This window comes from Centropristis striata, chromosome 19 (genome assembly GCF_030273125.1).
Source record: "Centropristis striata isolate RG_2023a ecotype Rhode Island chromosome 19, C.striata_1.0, whole genome shotgun sequence".
Lineage (NCBI taxonomy): Eukaryota > Metazoa > Chordata > Actinopteri > Perciformes > Serranidae > Centropristis > Centropristis striata.
Window position 1 is genome coordinate 28,251,253 of NC_081535.1, and position 18,778 is coordinate 28,270,030.

Consider the following 18,778-nt stretch of genomic DNA (forward strand, 5'->3'; position numbering starts at 1 on the left):
CAGTAAAACCACTTCCACAGGAAAAAGGAACATCACAGTAATGTTAGTAAGCTCAGTCATGTTAGTAAGTTGTTGTTGTTTTTTTCCCAACACAAACCACTGCACACACTAGAGCAGCTGGAGCCAAAAGCTGCTTCTCCTCCATTTTGTAAGTTTTTACTTGGAACATGGTAGGAAAAAAATGCTAAAAGAATCTAGTTGTAGTCTTATAAATAGTGACCCTGCAAGATTCACAGTCTGTCTAAAATCTCAGTCTGAGACTAGAAACTCCAAACCCTTGTTTTTAGGTGTGAGCTGATAGTTTTCCAGGAGTCTTTTCCAAATCTTTTCAAAGTTTTCTGATGTATACGTAGCATAAGGTAATGTGCTGCTAGCTTAATTCCAAGTCCAAAGAAAGGAGAAAAATACTGTGATTGATATTTAGCGATAGTAATGTCCTTTCCTACACAAGAGTGTATTGATAAAGTATTAAGTTGTTAGGTTTTACTCAGCAGCAGCCCAGGTAGCTAGTACACATGCATCCAGCTTTCGTAATTCACTAGTTGTCACTCATAATTCTGCATAACAACAGGTAACAAGGATGCATTGAGGTAACCATTAATCGAGTACTAGCCAATCACAGCACAGTGGGGCTGGAGCAGATGAAACATGATGGCATTAGAGAGAGACGTGGCCTTGTACGTAATGTTAACAGAAGTAAAAACCTTATGATTCAGATCCACAACTCAGTTTAATGGCTTCTTCTTGGCTCATGCAACATTCTTCCACCAAGTTTCATGAAAATCGGGCCAGTAGTTTTTCCACTCACCAAAAATGTGAGAAAAAAGCTAAACTGCAACAAAAAGACAGTACAATACTATTTACTAAAAAACAAACAAAAAGCAAACAGGCTCAGTCATTCACAATGACTGACGAGTGTTGTATGTGGCCATTTCATGGTGTGTTATTCCATAGTGGTTAGAAGAAAATGATAGCCATATTTCTACTGTTACAATAACAGTAGAAATATGGCTATTGTTTTACTTGTTGCGAAACGTAAGGCTAACCGCAAACTGCTGCTATCTGTAGCCAGCTAGCTCAGTCAGGGGTCGGGTGGTGCTGAGCCACTGAACTGGATTCAGCAGCCTCTACAGATATGGCAAAGGTGACGAGACCGAAGAGGATCTTGACTGAAGAAGCTAAGAAACTTATGCAATAAAAACACTTGACACATTTACACTGACTCTTGGTTTCATACAGGACATGATGCTAAACTCCTTGCTCCGGGGTTTGTCTGACCCATACACCACTCCTCCCAACCACCTGGAATGGACCAATCAAGCTCTTTGTGTTATGTCGTCACTCAGCATTTCATATTACCACTAATTGGTTGATATTCATACTGGGAAGCCTGGTGTGTCTCATACACATGCTTAAGGGTGCCTTGTCCGTCAGTATCGCAAACCGAGGGAAAGACAAAGCAGGTATCTGATGAGTTGGAGTGAGACCAGCTGTGTTGCTCATGGTGAAAAAAACAATTTCAAACAAAAGATAGTAGCCCAAATAGATAAAAAACAAAAACAGTGTTACTGGTCTGTCACACAACGGCAGTTAGAGTGGTGATATGTTGTAAAGATACTGTTCTATGAAAGTGCTTTTTGTCAGACGAGCCCTATGGATATTTAATGATCTTCTGTACTTTGATATCTTACCTGTTTTGAAACAACTTTAGCCTATCCCTGTAATTAGCCTGTAATTCTGCTTTCTGTTATTTTGGTGGAAGTAAAGCAAAAGTAGTGTAACGCTGAACAATGTTATGATAAAATAAAAAATCAGTTTGAAGCAGGTTAATTAACAGTGCCAATGCTGATGGAGTCTTCCCTTATTACAGTGCCCTTCAGTTGGAGATCAGGAGAGCAGTCTCTGTGAGGAGCAGCTTCCTGGGGCAGGTGGTGAACCAAAGATGATCGTACCATTTCCCTATGATGACCAACTGTCAAAAAATAAACTCTTTTACAAATAAATACAGTATATACATACACACACACACACATGGTTGTTGATTGTTTTAAATACCTTTAAATTCTTTCCAGCAGCTATATCTGCATGCTGGTGTCTGTCTTCTTCATTACTTCATAATGACTGTAATTATCACCTAGTTCATTACCATTTCCATGGCGTTTGATACATTTTGATTTGTTCTGTAGAAAACATGAACTGATGCTATTTATTACCCTTGTTATGTACACTAGCAAACACATTTAAAGGAGGACTACCAACTGAGGTAGTGAGGGTTGAACAAGTGAACTGATCAGGAATACCTCTTCATTTGACAAACAAGTCAGGCTCTTAAAGCCAACTAATGATTCCATATGGTTTTTGTACAAATATGCATTCTCTTATTATGGAACAAATTCAGTCCAGCTGCATGTCACAGGGCTGAAGGTGATGGAGACTCATCTGCTGTCCTTCAAACAGGGTCAAGTTTTTCTTGCTCATGACAAGTTGGGATGTAAGTTAATCTTGTTGCTTATTTTTTTATCCAGTACGATGTGTTGCAGTTTTACAAATTTAACTGCTTCAACAACAGAGAAGTCTTTTTCAACTTTCTGTGTTAAAACCCAGAGCTCCATTTGAAGGCTGAATAACACTGGTATGCCAACCAAAGATCAACATCAGTCAGTTAACACTGTCTTCCACATTTGTACTCTAATCATTTCACCCAAACATGAACCCAACATGGGCCAAAAAAACAACAAAAACAAACAAAAACAAACAAACAAAAAAGTGCTTGCTCTTGTTTTTTAGCAGCATAACATATGACAGTGAACATGGAAGCTTAGAGAAAGTAATAAGGGTCAACCTCACCAAAGTCTTCCATTGACTGAATTTTTCCCGAGTTGACATTAAATTTAGTGTTGGTGAAGAAGAAAGCAGGCGTGTTGGCATATGCAGTCACACATCCAGTAGTAAAGAGCTTCTTCGACAGTGGCAGATGCTTCTTGACGTTCCTATTTCAGTAGATACGATCAAATCCCACTGTGTTCCAGTATTTAGTCCGTACTTCCAAAACAAATGGGCTTGGCACAATAATGTCCTGCTGGGTAAGTTCTGCTCTCATTCAAATGACATGAGGTTTGCTGGTATCTGTTGAAAGAATAGAACAGATATTTAACACAAAACTTAGAAACAAGGAAAGCTACGGAAACGTATTGCTGCCACACTAAAAAAAAAAAAGAAGAAAAAAAGGCTCAGTGTCACGTAATTATATTATTTTATAATAACAATATGAAACAAGCAAGAATAGATGCATAGATGCAAGAATAGATATTTATTTATTTATGCCGAGGGAATTTCAAGCATCCAGTAGCAGCAAACAAATTCTACTTTAAGCTTAAGGTTTGAGACATGATGAGAGTCTCAGTATTCTTTGTGGAACGCATTTCTGTGCAGGTGCGTGTGCAAGCACGGACATACGAAAATTGCCTTCAAAATAAAAGCACTACGTTTGTATTGATTTCTAATTTCGGGGTAACCTCACACAGGCCAGATGTGTCCGAACGTCCAGGTCTGTATTAGAGGGACAAAATGGTTTCAAACTCAAGTGTAGGAGGAATTCAGAGACGCTATGGAGGAGGACTTTTGGTTGACATCGAGGAGATTCTGCAAAACCGTCAGACGACCCCCAGGAAGTGGAAGCAGGGCTTTGCCAAAGCTGTGTTCAGCTGGGGAGGAGACCTGCTGACCTGACCTGGCACCAGGGTTGCCTCTTCAGTGTCTTGTGGCGATTAATCGCAAGTTAACTATGCACAATCTTGGGTGGTCGGTAGCGTAGTGGGTTACGCAGGCGCTCCATGTGTAGAGGCTACAGTCCTCGCTGCAGTTGGCCCTGGTTTGAGTCCCGCATCGGACGGCCCTTTACTGCATGTCATTCCCCTCTCTCTGCCCCCTGTTTCCTGTCTCTCTTCAGCTATCCTGTCCATTAAAGGCATGAAAAAGCCCAAAAAAAATACATTATATGAAAAAAAAAAAAAAAACAACAACTATGCACAATCTTGCGATTTATCACAATTAAATATTAAATATTCTTTAGTCTGCTCAGGAAATGAGTTGTTCCATCGGACCAAAACCGACTCATGCTCTAGACAGATTTGAGATGTTGAGATGGTACATACCTGAGGTCTACTGCTCCTACAAGCCTCTTCCAGATTTTTGTGCCAGATGATCGCTGAAAACCTTGATCCTGTCTGGAACTTGTAAACATTACCTGTGAAGTGACACAAATTGCTTTGTTGTAATATCTAAATTTAACTGATAAACAAAAAAACAGCAGGTGCTCTGTTGGTGCTGTGGAGCTGACCTTTGTCTGGGTCATTGAGCTGGAAAATGTTGGGTCTGGTTGGGTCATCTGGCAGCACCACCATCCATCCAGTCACACACACTTTCTTACAGTGGCTAGATTTATACTGCGGCAAACAAAGGAAAGCAAATAAGTCCAGAGCAATTTGAGCAAAGCAGTGCAGGGCAGTCGGTGGCCTAGAGGTGAGAGAATCGGGCTTGTGACTAATCAGGGAATCTTAATCGTTCATTTATCCTTGTCCATAGCATCATTTTCACTTTTATTTTAGGATGCCGTTCCTGCGATTGGAAAAGGACCTGGTTTGTAAGCAAGCAAAAAGAAAAAGGAAGTTCTATTTTTGAGCAGCATTTTGAGCACACCTCCCAGCTACCAAAGCTAGATTGCAATCTCTAGTTCTTCCTCACCACCAGCTACATCACTGTCACATAAAATGATGGTGCTGGATGCAGGAAGAAACAGATTTTACAGCTGCAAAAACAGACTTTTGGGTCAATATAACGCTGACTAAGGAAATTGCTTTAATTGACTTCATTCATTTTTTTCTTTTAAAGATTGCAGAGTTCACAGTAGAAATCTGCAGTTTGGATTGCTAACCTGACCAATTTACAGTTGCAAGAACAAGTATGTGAACCCTTTGAAATTACCTAGTTTTCTGCATTAATTTGTCATAAAATGTGATCTGATTTGCATCTAAGTCCCAAGTATAGACAAACACAATGTGCTTAACCTAATACCACATAAACATTTATAATATTTCATGTCTTTATTGAACACATCCATTAAACATTCAAAGTGCTGGTGGAAAAAGTAAGTGAACCTTTTGTCTAATGACTCCATTAAGAGCTAATTGGAGTCAGGAATTAGCAAACTTGGAGTCCTAACAATGAAATGAGATTTGAGTGAGGTGTAGAGATACTTTGACCTGTAAAAAAACACTCAAACTTTTTGATTTTGCTATTCAACAGAAGCATCTGCTCATGTGAACCATAGCTGGCAAAAAAAGAGATCTGAAGACCTGCGATCAAGAATTGTTGATTTGCATCAGACTGTCGGGGTTACAAAGTAACCTCAAAGACTTTAGGTATTCACCAGTCCACAGTTAGACCAATGGTCCACAAATGGAGATGATTTAGTTCAGTGGCTACTCTCCCTAGCAGTGGGTACCCAGCCAAGTTCACTCCAAAGGTCCAACGCAGAACGCTCAGGGAGGTAAAAAAATAACTCCAGAGTAACAGGTAAAGACCTGAAGGAGTCATCAGAACTGGTTAACATCTCTAGTCATCATGAGTCTACCTCACACTTTCATTAAACAGGCATGGTGTCCATGACACGACACCAAGAAGGAAGCCGCTGCTTTCCAAAAAAGCATTACTGCATGTCTGAAGTTTGCCAAAGAGCACCTTGACACTTCACAACACTGAAGTGTGATGGAGGGAGCATCATGATCTGGGGCTGTTTTGTTGCCTCAGGGACTGGAGGGGAAAATGTATTCCCAATTTTATCAAGGTACCCTACAGGTTAATGTCAGAGTGGCTGTCTGCCAGCTGAAGATCAGTAGAAGTTGACAGAAGCTGCGGAAAAATGACCCAAAACATCAAAGAAAATCTTCTACAGAAAGACTTCAAAAAGTAAATCTGCCTTTTGGAGTGGTCCAGTCAGAGCCCAGACCTCAATCCAATAGAAAGAGAGCCATTCACACCAGACATCCTATCCATATGGCTGAGCTGAAGCAGTTCTGAAAGCAAGAATGATCCAAAATTCCTCCTGAACGTTTTTCAGGTCTGATCAGCAGCTACCAGAAGTGTTTGGTTGAGGTTATTGCTGCCAAAGGAGGTTCCACCAGTTATTAAAGGGTTCACTTACTTTTTCCACCTTCACTATGAATGTTTAATGGATGTGTTCAATAAAAACATGAATTATTATAATTGTTTATGTGGTATTAGGTGAAACACATTGAGTTGGTTTATATTTGGGACTTAGATGCAGATCAGATCACATTTTATGACAAATTAATACAGAAAACCAGGTCATTTCAGAGGGTTCACATACTTTTTCTAGAAACTGTATGTGGTTTAAACATCAAACTTACATGTTTCCTTTCAGAAGCCCTCAGTGCTTTGGCTCCATAGAAAGTCAGTGTTGATCCAGACAGAGTGATCCAAAATCTGGTCCATGATGACAACTGTAGCACAGCAAAGAAATGGGTATGCTGAAAACATCATATTCAATCCTGTCAAACAATTCCTTAGCTTAAACACAGAAATATCACCATACCTTGGGCTTGCGTCCTTCCTTCAGCAGCGTTTTCCTTCTCAGAGGTCCTTCAATAGTCACACTGCCGGCCTCACTGCACCCATAGCAGGAGTTGGCAGCAGAGGAGCTAAAGGTTTCCGAAAGTAGATAGGACATGTAAGGGGAGAACCAAAAGCCAAAACATAATAAACAGTTGAATATTTCTGTCCAGTATTCAGAGTGTGCAGTTCAGTGCTTGACATGATCCTCTATGGGGACATCAATGGTTTTACGGTTTGCATTTTTTCAATGCAAACTGATTAAAAACACTATTGTTTACTGCAGCGTACTCTTAACTTTAACACTTATCTGCTGTACTCTACTGCCCTTACTTTTTAACTACACAGTGTTTGACTTGTGCTTTTTATTATTTTATCTCTTTTCTTATCCTGCTGTATCTTATTTTATCTTATTTGTACTTTTATTTTTATTTCCCTGTTTTAATTGACTGTTTTTACTGTTTTCAATTGTGTCTTGCTGTTTTTAATGTTTATGTAAAGCACTTTGAATCACCTTGTGTTGGATTGTGCTATACAAATAAACTTGGCCTTGCATTGCCTTGATGTTACTGATTAGTAGAGAAGATGAACTAGTCCTTTAAATGGTGGTTCTATCAAAAACTCACCCTGCATTGATTCAATGATTAAAAAGAACAGTGTGTTTCTTGGTTGTGTATATTTTTCAACATTCTGTTACTGCTATAATGAAGCCATACTTTACTTCATGATAGTCCAGACTCTGGATATCCAGAGCATTTTTGAGGAATAAATGCAATATAAGCAAAGTGGAAAGAATACATTATAAAATGGTCACACAACAAAGTATGGCAATTACATACAGGTGCTGGTCATATAATTAGATAGATCATGAAAAAGTAGATTTTTTTGAGTAATTCCATTCAAAAAGTGAAACTTGTATAATGTATATCAGGGATGGGCAACTTAAATGCTGGAGGGGGCCACAATTTTTCATGGACACTACCACAGGGCCACATATAGGACCGTGCAGTGAACTAGATATGATGAAACTGCAATTTTAAATATGTGTACAGTGCAGTAACTTAACATATTTCATGCTCAAATGCATGTATAACAGTATAAATAGGAATACAAAAGGTTTGAAGCAAATAAAAAATAACCACTTACTGTGATTTTTTTTTTATTCAGTGCAAGAACAGCAGACCAACATTAATTGCAAGAAATAATTTTGTGCATTTTTACACTGCACTTTTAAGATTTCATGCTCAAATGCATGTAGTTGTACTGAGGGCCACTTCAAGTGAGGGTGCAGGCCGTATGCGGCCCCCTGGCCTCCAGTTGCCCATCCCTGATGTATACATTAATTCCATACAGACTGATATATTTCAAGTGTTTATTTCTTTTAATTGTGATGATTATGACTGACAACTAATGAAAAGTCCGAATTCAGTATCTCAGAAAAATTAAGTCCAACTCAAACTACCCCTTTACAATGAGTCCATTATTATATAAAGTGATATAAACCACTTATCCTCCTACGTCACTGTACCTGTAAACATAGCTGCGGCTCCTGGGGGAGTTGCGAAGCGGGACCCTCCAGTTTGGGCCCAGTGTTGCGTACATGCGGCCCCTGTTTAGCACATATTGTCACAGTTAGTCTCATGGGATTGACCTTAAAGTTAGAAGAAGTTGTCAGTGTATCTCATGTCATCAGAAGAAGCCAGAGGGTAAACTAAAGCTCATTCCACCATACACTGTAAAAAAAAACAAAAAACTGTTGTTTGTCGTTTGTGGTTTGTTGTTTGTTTACGGTAAAAAACCGGCAGCTGTGGTTGCCAGAACTTTACCGTAATAAATACGGTAGACCTTTTTTAAATATTACGGTAAAAAAATATTGGCACTGTTGATTTCACGTTTAAGATTGCCATTTTATTCCATATTTTACCGTATAAATAAGAACTTTTTCCATCAAAAGAAACGCTGTTCTGCCATATAATTGACAAGAAAATACTTAATAAATGCTGCATAAATTAAAGATTTTACCATTACATATTACAGTATATTTTTGTTAGAGATATGGTGTTTAGTACATTTAACAGTGAGTAAAGTATTTTTACAAAAACTAAATGTGAAAATTACAGTGATGGCTTTAAACGGTAAAAAATACTGTTTTGGCTGATATATACATTTACGGTGTTTCATTGTTACTGAAACTGAATTAACCCATTTATCATTTTACGTTCTTTTACTGTCATGGTTTAGCAGTTTTTCACCGTAAAATCTACAGACATTTTTTGAAATATATATTCTTTGTTCTTGCTGGTACAAACAGAGATTTATATTATTCTTAACTTTTCATAGGGTGTCAGTAACATTCAAATACATTGATATTATATGCATAATGAATATGCTGCAGACATAGATGCAAACTGATGACGCAATAGGGCTGGGCGATATGGACTAAAAGTCATATCCTGATATATTTAGGCTGAATATCGATATACGATATATATCCTGATATTTTTAGCACAAAGTGAGAGCAAATGTTCAGTCAAAGTCAAAGCCGAATATGACATGTCACAAGTAGTTTTATTGAAACAGTTTATTTAAGTGAACATAAATACTTAATTATGAAATAAAATAGGCCAATCTTTTTCTGAAATAAATATATTTATATGAGAAAAGAATAACAAACATTACAAAAGAACTAAATATGACAAACCCTAGTAAGGCAGCATTTATATATAAATAAAGAAAAAAAAACTATATAGATATATGCAATATGGTCTAATTCCATATCACATTTAAAAATATATTGACATATCACCCAGCCCTATGACGCAGAACATCTCTCAGACAATTTCAATTTCAAGTCTGGTGACATTCTTATTTTTCTCCACATACTGTCAGTGGACTACCAAATATGGATTAATCTGTAGCTTAAAAAAAAGGGGAAATTCCCAAAGTTCACTACCTCCTGTTTGTTTGTCAAAATCTACATCTTCAGCAGGAACCAATGAGAGAAGTCAAAAAGCATTGAGATTCACTAATGGGGTTAATTGACTGTAAAATAAAATAAATTATAGACTATTGTTTTTCTCATTATTTAATAGAACAGAGTGTGAGGTAAGCAATCTTTTGTCCTGATCGTGTTTTCTAAATAACGTAAAAACCTTTAAAACTATCACTGCTCATATGTAATGATGGGCTCTCACCTTTCCATCCCAGTTGACAGCTCCTCCCCAAAAGAGCTTTCACTGCTGCCTATCAGGAGAAACATAGGACAGGTTTATTCTTTGCTCTCAAGTTCATTAGAAAAGCTGACAGACATTGGGAAATATAGCATAAGGAGTGTGGTACAAATATTTTGTTTTTGTCAAACTTCACTCAGTTTCCAAATTAGAAAATATAATTTAGAAGAAACCTTCAACCACTGAATCATTAACAAGAAGGCTGTCAGCTGTGCAGGATCTTGTTATGCAACGGGCCTATACACGCATAGCCTATCACAAGCACTTTAACAGAAATATAAATAACAATAATTATATAATTTAATACAATTATTAGGCTGTTCTTTCATTTTTTTTAAAAAAAGAAGTGACTTATAAATTAGCATCATTACAGGAAACAGTGGACCTAACTTTGTGTTTCTTTCCTGGAAACATATTAAAGAAATAACCAGCTATTTACCTGTTATCAAGAAATACAATAGAATTATTCAGCAATGGTGGGGTAATTTTCCATGAGTCTTGAGGGAATTTTCTTTTATGTAATTTCAAAGAAATTAACTTAAATTGAGATACGTTCTATCTTATTTTATCTGGCTAATTATCACCTATATCACCTACTATCACACATCTGGGTTTAATTTCATAGACATTTCCAAAAAGTTATTGCTAATTATGAAATGTATGGACCTGTAAAATAGTGTTACCATGAGAACTTACAAGGCGTGATCAAAGGGATCTTACCATCATACAGAAAAGCAGGCACTTCATTCATAAATCAACAAAGACAATATCATAGTTAAAATTAAAATAGAACAATTTGACATGATATTTTCTACTATAGCTGAAACTGCTTAATTATATTTATCATGAACCGAATGTCACGCAATGTTATAAAAATAAATTATCATACAGCATACATATATAAAGAAATATACCTAATGAGAGGCCATTGGACACAGATGTACTGTGTGGGTCGTATCTGACTGGACTCTGGGACTCTAAGAAGCTGTCATCCAGCAGGTGTCGGGCTTTCTCTATGGGAAATGTGGCACTCCTGCTCTCTGACATGCCATACTGACACATCATACTGTGGACAGAGGAAAACATTAGAAAACAAGGATAACAGATGAGGCTGTCAAAGATGTTACAACGCATTTCACATTCACAGGGAATTCTTCAATATATTGCTTTTTTTCTACAACCTACATTGTTTGATTTACAATAAGTTTTCACGTCATGTTATCCATCATATACAATAGCTGTATCTTACCACAGTGGTTCCCAAATGGGGGTACGTGAAGGCACCCCTGGGGGTACGTGAGATTTTAAAATATACATTTAAAAAGTAGGATCCATGCAAAAATCCTTTGAAAATAATTATTTATTAAATATTTTAGGAAATGTATAAGTATAAGTTAATAAAATTAATTTTATATTCAGTAGGCTATTCAATTGAATTATTCTAAAAACCCAGAGTCTCCCCCATACCAGGATGGTTTGACCCAACCTGTCATAAGCCACCTGGCATCACCTGTCAATCACCTGAAAACTCAAAGATGGAGTCGTGGTTGAAGCGTAGCAGTTATAGTTTTCAGTGGTTATATGCTCACTGTTTTTACTACATTAGTTTGAATCACTACATTTTAGTGATGAGAAATATTTGCAATAAATTGAGTCATGGATTATTAACATTTAAAATATTTGAAATAGTTTTTTTTTCCAATGTTTGATTTTTGTATGTGTTTCAGTTCCAAAGTTTAATAAACTGATGGCACAGCTCTCTGTTTTTAAGTCTTTTTTTTTTTTCAACCAAAAATGCTTTGGGGGGGGGGTACTTGGCTGAAAAAGTATTTCACAGGGGAACATCACTGAAAAAAAGGTTGAGAACCACTGCCGTACCATACTGTGATGCATGGCTAATGGGTTTGGTGTATGATATTTCCATTTTATTTACATAAATGTCATTGCTTGCTTATTGCATGCATACCAAACCTACATACAAAATAATGCATATTGTTATTGTATTATTAGTACTAATACTTTGCTGATCCTGTGACAGTGTTACAATTAACTGCCACTTTTAGGCAACAAGCTGTACTCTGTCCCTTGTCCTGCAAGCTGTTATTCTAAAGAAATAAAATACAGAGATGAATGTGAAGCATGCACACTTTCCCTTTACTCAAGTATGTTTTACTACTGCAGTGTGGTTGTACCTCAACCAAGTCAATTTGCTTCTGATGGTAAAGTTTGAAATGTTGGATAGGCATGGGAAAACATGAACTGAGGAATTCATGGTGCTATCAGTGGCTGCAATCCATTCTTAGCCCCTTTTGATTTTGATTAGGGCCGGGAGACGCTTTGGTTGGCCCCGTGGATGATGGGACATTTTGTTATAAAAAACCAACGGATGGAAGCGTCGATAAGAGCATGGTTGTGTTGCTATGCAACAAGGATTTCACATATCACCGCAGCACATCGAGCCTCAAGTATCACCTCAATGCAAAACATATAGCAGCTAGCGTGGACGCTAGTGTGCCTATAGCTAGTGTCTACCTACCTATAGGCTACCTGAATTTCTGAAATGTACTATATTTCTAAATATGCTATTGCTACACTTAATATTAAAAATTGCACTGGTCTGTTGGACTTATATGCGATCAAAATGCGATTAATTTCGATTAATCCCGGCCCGAATGTTTTTTTTTTTTTTTTAGAATTACACACTGAATGCATCTTTGGGAAAGGACTGTAATACTCACTTGTTTCCCAGACTATGGCTCTTCCTGTGGTGAGAGGGCGGTGGGGTGGGGATGTGAGCCCCCACAGAGGTATCAGGGCAGGTCGGCCGCCGGTTATACCTCAGAGATGAAGATATCTCAGATAGACCTGAAACACAGAAAAAATGGTCATCACTGTTACAGCACTGCGATTTTATCATATATTTTACTGTAATAACATCAGAGATAAGGTATTATTGATGATGCTGTTGATTAAACAAAACTTATGGAGGCATCTCCAGATTCTGACAAGCGGGCAGGTAATAGTGCCTCTGGGGGTCTGGGTCCTTTGTGCAATTGCCTGCTTTGCATGGTTTAAATAGTTCAGGGGTCGGCAACCTTTACTAACTAGAGAGCCATTGTTGGCCAAAAAAAGAGAAAAAATATCATAATGGAGCTGCATACCTTATTTTGAGCCTTACTATGAAGATTTAATGGCCTACTAAGTCTAAATGAACCTACCCATATTACGAATAGATCATTATGTACTGAATATACGTAACTGAATAGCAAAATATCTTTACCAAGTACCATTTGAGAATGCACTATTTCAATTTGTGAGTAGGGAATGGACTGTATGAATGTAATAATTTGAATTTAACACTGATGAACACAGCATCGGGAACAATTTTGGGTTCAGTATCTACTTCGACATGTAGGCTGCCATGGTCAGGGATCGAACCACCAACCCTCCGATCGGTGAGCAGCCCGCTTTACCAGCTGAGCCACAGCCGCCTGGGTATTACATTGGGTGCGAGATTAAAAAAATTCACAATAAATGTTGCCTTTGTTTCCTTTGTCTGATCCATCTCAGCCCCAATAAGTTTATAAAGTCATAAAACCAGATAGATGAAATAGATATCATATATATGCAGTTTGGATACCTCTCCCCTCTGAGATAGTTTGAACGATCTCCCTGAGAGAGAGGACATGAACCAATGTTAAAGTAAGCAGACAGATTTAGCAGCAGTACAGCTGATGACTAACCAGCGGCTCCAGCCAGATGCAGTGATTCCATTACTCACAGGATTGCAGTCTCAGTAAAGTGACCCCATTACACTTACCCAGCTGGGGTAAGCTTTTATAGATTCAAATTACTAATTAAAACCAAACTCGGAGCTTTGCTGCATATGCTATTATGCATAAGTGGGCTTTCAGGCAGGGCAGGTAAATGGAGGCAGGTTCTGAGGCAACAACAACCAATACTGTGCAAATACCTAGGATGTTTAAGGCTGTACTTTAAAATCCCTAAAATAGTCACGCATATAGGGGTGAAGTAAAAAAATAAAATAAAAATGGTAGATGCCGTGGTTAAAAAAAAAACCTCTTTAATAGGTATGAAGGAGCAGGGTCAGCCAAAATTGTAACCGCATTTTGGATTAGGGTTAGGTAGGTAAAAAATAGTAGCTAAAGTTAGCTAATGTAACTAGAACTTGGAGACGTGCTGTTCCTCAATAATAATATTTCAGTTCAAATACTGTAGCAATATAAAAGACACTGGCCCTCATTTATCAAAGGAGCGTACGAAAGAAAGTGAGCGTAAAGTGGCCATACGATCATTTCTACCCATGGCCCATTCATCAGTCTGGACGTGCGCGGAGGGTACGATCAGATCTCAGCCTGCTCTCAGCTTGTGTACACAAATTTGTGTGTCTACACGTCTGAGAATTGATCTTAGACTATTGTATCGATGCCTGGAGCGGATAGAACTCTGCTGTGTGTTGTTTTTTAATGGTGACAAACCAAAGCATGTTTAGGCTACATCATTGATCATTAAAAAATCAACAAAAAAACCCAAAACCCTACAACTGTTGAATTCTTTAAACAGAATACTAGCCGAGGCTATTAATGTTGTTGTCTTCTGCTATTAAATGCTTGCCGTTATTCGGTAAACCATGTTATCAAGTTTTAAATGTCTATTTTGCTCCTCTATGTTATTTATAACAGTCCCCTTTGCTAATAAAGTAATGGTAAATGGTAAATGGACCTGCACTTATATAGCGCTTTACACTACAGACTGCTCTCATTCACCCGTTCACACACACACATTCATACTGGTGGCAGAGGCTACCCTAAACGGTGCCACCTGCCACCATTGGGAATTCATTCACACACCGATGAACGCAGCATCGGGAGCAATTTGGGGTTCAGTATCTTGCTCAAGGATACTTCGACATGTAGGCTGCCATGGTCAGGGCTCGAACCACCAACCCTTCGGTTGGGGGCCAACCAACTCTACCAACTGAGCCACAGCCGCCCCATAAACGTGACTTAAGAATAAATAAACAGAAAAAATATCCTCTTTTTGGCAGAATTACGTCTTCGATGTTGTAAACTCTCAGGGCGAGGCCTCTGAATGGAGTAGATACGCTCAGATCTGCGCTGGTGTCTACATTCGTTTGATAAACGAGGGCCAGTAACTTTCAAGCACATTTACTTACATGGCCACATACAAGATGGCAGTTGTTCAATAGCACTTTGGTTCAGATGTCGTGGAACCAGACCCAGACAAAATATTTCTCCAGAGTCTTGTACACTTCCATCTTGATTAGATGATGTGATTAGAACTACCTAAAATGACTGAAACCATGCTTGGGATACATTTATTTGACCTGTACATTGCTTTTGTGTTTGGCCCATGTTCCACCCACTAACATGGAGGTTGTGGGATTCATGACCACCAGGGGGATGGTGAAATATTTTGGCTTCCCTTTTGGGGAACCATCATGTTTTCATAAAGCCCCCCTCTGTGATTTGGCACATTGGGCTATTTAAATAAAATTGACTTGAGTCAGCCATATTGTGGTTTGAAACTATAGCCATGAGAAGTTTAGCAACCATCTTCCCAAAATAAACAATACATAATCATTCAATGAGCTAATATTCTCCATAAGGTCACAGTGAAAGTCATACACTGATGTATTAGCTGCCTGAAGGCATAATGTCATGTGGGGTTTTCTTGATTTTTTCCCCCCAGTCACACATGGAGAAAGTGACTAAACCAAATTCTTCTGTTTGGCAGTGTCTGAAATGCAAAACACAACAAACCAGTGGACACAGCCTGAACAGCCTTTTTCTGCCATGTTATATAACTCTAAATGATCATCTGACCAGCATGAGGAGGAAGCATCTGGAGTTATTATGTACTGATGAGACATTCACTCATCATCCAAGTCAGAACAACTATTTGTACAACTTCATTCAGCACACCACCTTGGATGTAAAGACACTGAATAGTGAAAATAAGTTAAAAGGAAGTAATCTAAAATGGTAAATTTTCAGAATCTTTTTACGTTTAATGTGTACAAGACAACATTTTTATTGACTCCTAATAGACAAAAGTGTGTACATGTACTCAAGTATTAAACTGTACTGCAATTCTGAAGGCTCTTGCACTGTTGTTCTACTGCACTGTAAACAATTCCAAATTGGTCCATGCAACTACAAAATTATCTCTGTTTCCAATAAGTGAACAGGATTGGGAAAGGTTAAACCCCAGCTGGATAATGTGTTGAAAGTTAAATTGCTTTTCGAAGAAACAGCCTTGCTGTCAAAAAAAGTACTTTTTGGCTGAATTTGCTTTATCCTGCTATCACGAATTTGCTATGACTCCTGGCACTATGTAACCCTACCAGTAGATAATATTCTGTCTTCTCTCACACATACAGCACTTTCACATCAACTATTTGTTCATTGACAACATAATTATTCAATTCAATTATCAGTGATAATGCTCATACAATGTTCTTTTGATGCCCCTGTCATTATAAAAATTCTTAATAATCAAATGGATTTTTTTCTTGGACACAGCTTATAAAGTGAAAGTTTCCGACAAGGGTCAAAAGAGCACACAGATACAATAAATAGTATCAAGACAGATTCTCATTGTCTATGGGAATGTCTAAAGATCCAAAACTTCTGGAAAGATGTTTGTCAGAGATGTTTAATACCAAAGTCTCTTTGACTTTAAACTTAAAAATATACAAAACTTCTGGACTGTGGACTTCTTCAAGCCAGAAGAGCTATTTCTTTGTGGTGGAAGAGTATGAATGCACCATCATTGCAAATGTGGACATGGGGGCTTTCGGGCTGTATTGGTAAATGGTAGAAAATCTAGTGCTCCATTAAATAGTCTGATAACGTGCCTCCATAAGCCAATCAGAGCTGGAGAGTTACTCCGGCTGCTACTCACAGGAGAGCGGTGGCTGTTTGCTCACCTGTGTGTGTGTGTATGTGTGTGTGTCTGTATTGTGTGCTATAGAGCAAGGAGATTGTAAACACGAGACCATATAGAAACAGAAATGTCATGCCACTGTGTAAATAAGATAAATAACATACGGCTGTTCAGTTTGTTTAATAAAATGACAAGGTATAGATCTGCTCGACAGGTAAGGTTACCTTAAATGACTTCTATCTCTACTACACTGTTGAGAACCCATAAGTTAAACTAACCCATTTTGGTATATCAACAAAATAATATTATTAATCGGGATCTCAACATTGATCAAAATAATCGTTATTATCATTTTGCCCATACTCTTGCAGCCCTAGTATCAATAATAGCAATATTGTTTTAACAGTGGGGCTAAATACACCATAAAACATATTGTGTACTACTGTTGTGACAAACACATAAAGGACTATTGCATCAGTGTAGCTGTGTCTTACCTGCCAGGTCTTCTTTAGAGGAAGCAATGCGAGGGGAACTGTTGCCAGGTTCAATCTTCAGAGACAGCCTGCAACACAAAAGGTTTTCATCAGAAACACCCAATCATACCTTAGCAACCGTTACTAAGAGAAGAAGGTCCGTCAAGCTTTGAGCTCTGGGCAATAAGGTGACACTGTGTGTATATGGGATTTGTAAATCTGACACCATTAAACTGTGTGGAAGACCCCTCTCCAATTGAATATCTCCAGGATCAAAAGACACACACATATGTCTGCTCCAAGTTTAGCTGCTAGCTAGCAAACATGAGCGAACTAATGATTGTCTCGCTATGTTAGATGAGATAACCCAAAACGGATTTAACAGCTATGGCTCCTGTCAACTAGTATCAGTATTACTACTACTGCAGAACTAGTCCAACAAACTTATGTTAATGACACCGTGTTTAAAATTAGCACGCTAAGTTAGCTAGCAATGTTGCTAGGAGCTTAACATAGGGCTGTACAGTGCTAATAGCTAGCGTCACTAAATCCCACATGGGCCAACTTTTGGCTAACATTCTAACAAAATTTCACATCAAGTACTTAAATAAATGACCATGTTATGTTTCTAATTAAAAAGCCCTGTAATGTATATATCAATGTTGAACATAACGTCCCAACAGGCCATTATGAACTTGTTTTATTTCAACCTTTTTGAAAGTAGGCAGCCTACCTCACGGAGGTATTACTCCAAATACAATCGCTAAGTTCAGGAAGCTTGTCAGGCATAGCAACAGTAACTAAGGGGCTGGGCTTTTGCGAACAGTCAATTAGCTGATAGTCACTCGTAAGGACTTTAAAAAGCAGCAAATAAAGCAACAACATACATGACATCATGACATAATGACATACACAGGTCCCATTCACACATTTTAATATAAAAGTAAAAACGTAAGAGAGGGAGTAAAGTAATTAAAAAACAAGAAAGTGGCAGTAACAAAGAAAGTGACGGATGGCCTCTGTAGGTAATGTAAGTAGTGTCTTGTGTCTCATTAATAAGCCTGATTTGAGCATTATTTATGTCCCACCTGACACTGCAGTCTGAAAAAGGTGAGAATAAGAAATGAATGGATAAATTTAACCAAAACCTGTTAAACTTACTTGAAATTGTCATCCTCGACAAACTTCTGGAGTTCCTCTATGTAGCGAACTGACAACAGATACTTCTGGACATGTGGCAGGGTCACCAAATAATCTGGAGAAAAAAGGTTGAAAGAAGGAAGCAATTTTAGAAAAAAAAAAAAAAAAAAAAAAAACACAGTATAGCAAATTCCGAAAGATGAAATGAAGGTACTTTGTAACCAGCGTCTGTCCTCCCTCAAAGTCTGTTTAAAAAAATATATTGTGCTAATATTATGTTATATATATATTATATTATTACAGAGGAGTCACACTGATAGTCTATGACCATGTTCAAAGTGCTGTTTTAGGGCATTTTGTTGCATTTTTTTAACA

At 37.9% G+C, this 18,778-nt stretch overlaps 1 protein-coding gene across 1 annotated transcript in view; it reads right to left on the reverse strand.

Moving 5' to 3' along the window:
- Window positions 1-94: 94 nt before the first annotated feature.
- ralgps1 (Ral GEF with PH domain and SH3 binding motif 1) overlaps window positions 95-18,778 on the reverse strand; it is a 59,524-nt gene continuing 40,840 nt past the window's right edge. The window contains exons 10-20 of the mRNA XM_059357844.1: window positions 18,425-18,518; window positions 17,285-17,352; window positions 12,599-12,725; window positions 10,775-10,926; window positions 9,825-9,873; window positions 8,159-8,239; window positions 6,614-6,719; window positions 6,429-6,521; window positions 4,340-4,445; window positions 4,155-4,246; window positions 95-3,126 (exon numbers count right to left, since the gene is read on the reverse strand). Of these exons, the coding sequence (XP_059213827.1) occupies window positions 3,097-3,126; window positions 4,155-4,246; window positions 4,340-4,445; window positions 6,429-6,521; window positions 6,614-6,719; window positions 8,159-8,239; window positions 9,825-9,873; window positions 10,775-10,926; window positions 12,599-12,725; window positions 17,285-17,352; window positions 18,425-18,518 (998 nt within the window). The 3' untranslated portion in view covers window positions 95-3,096. The remainder of the gene's footprint in view (window positions 3,127-4,154; window positions 4,247-4,339; window positions 4,446-6,428; window positions 6,522-6,613; window positions 6,720-8,158; window positions 8,240-9,824; window positions 9,874-10,774; window positions 10,927-12,598; window positions 12,726-17,284; window positions 17,353-18,424; window positions 18,519-18,778) is intronic.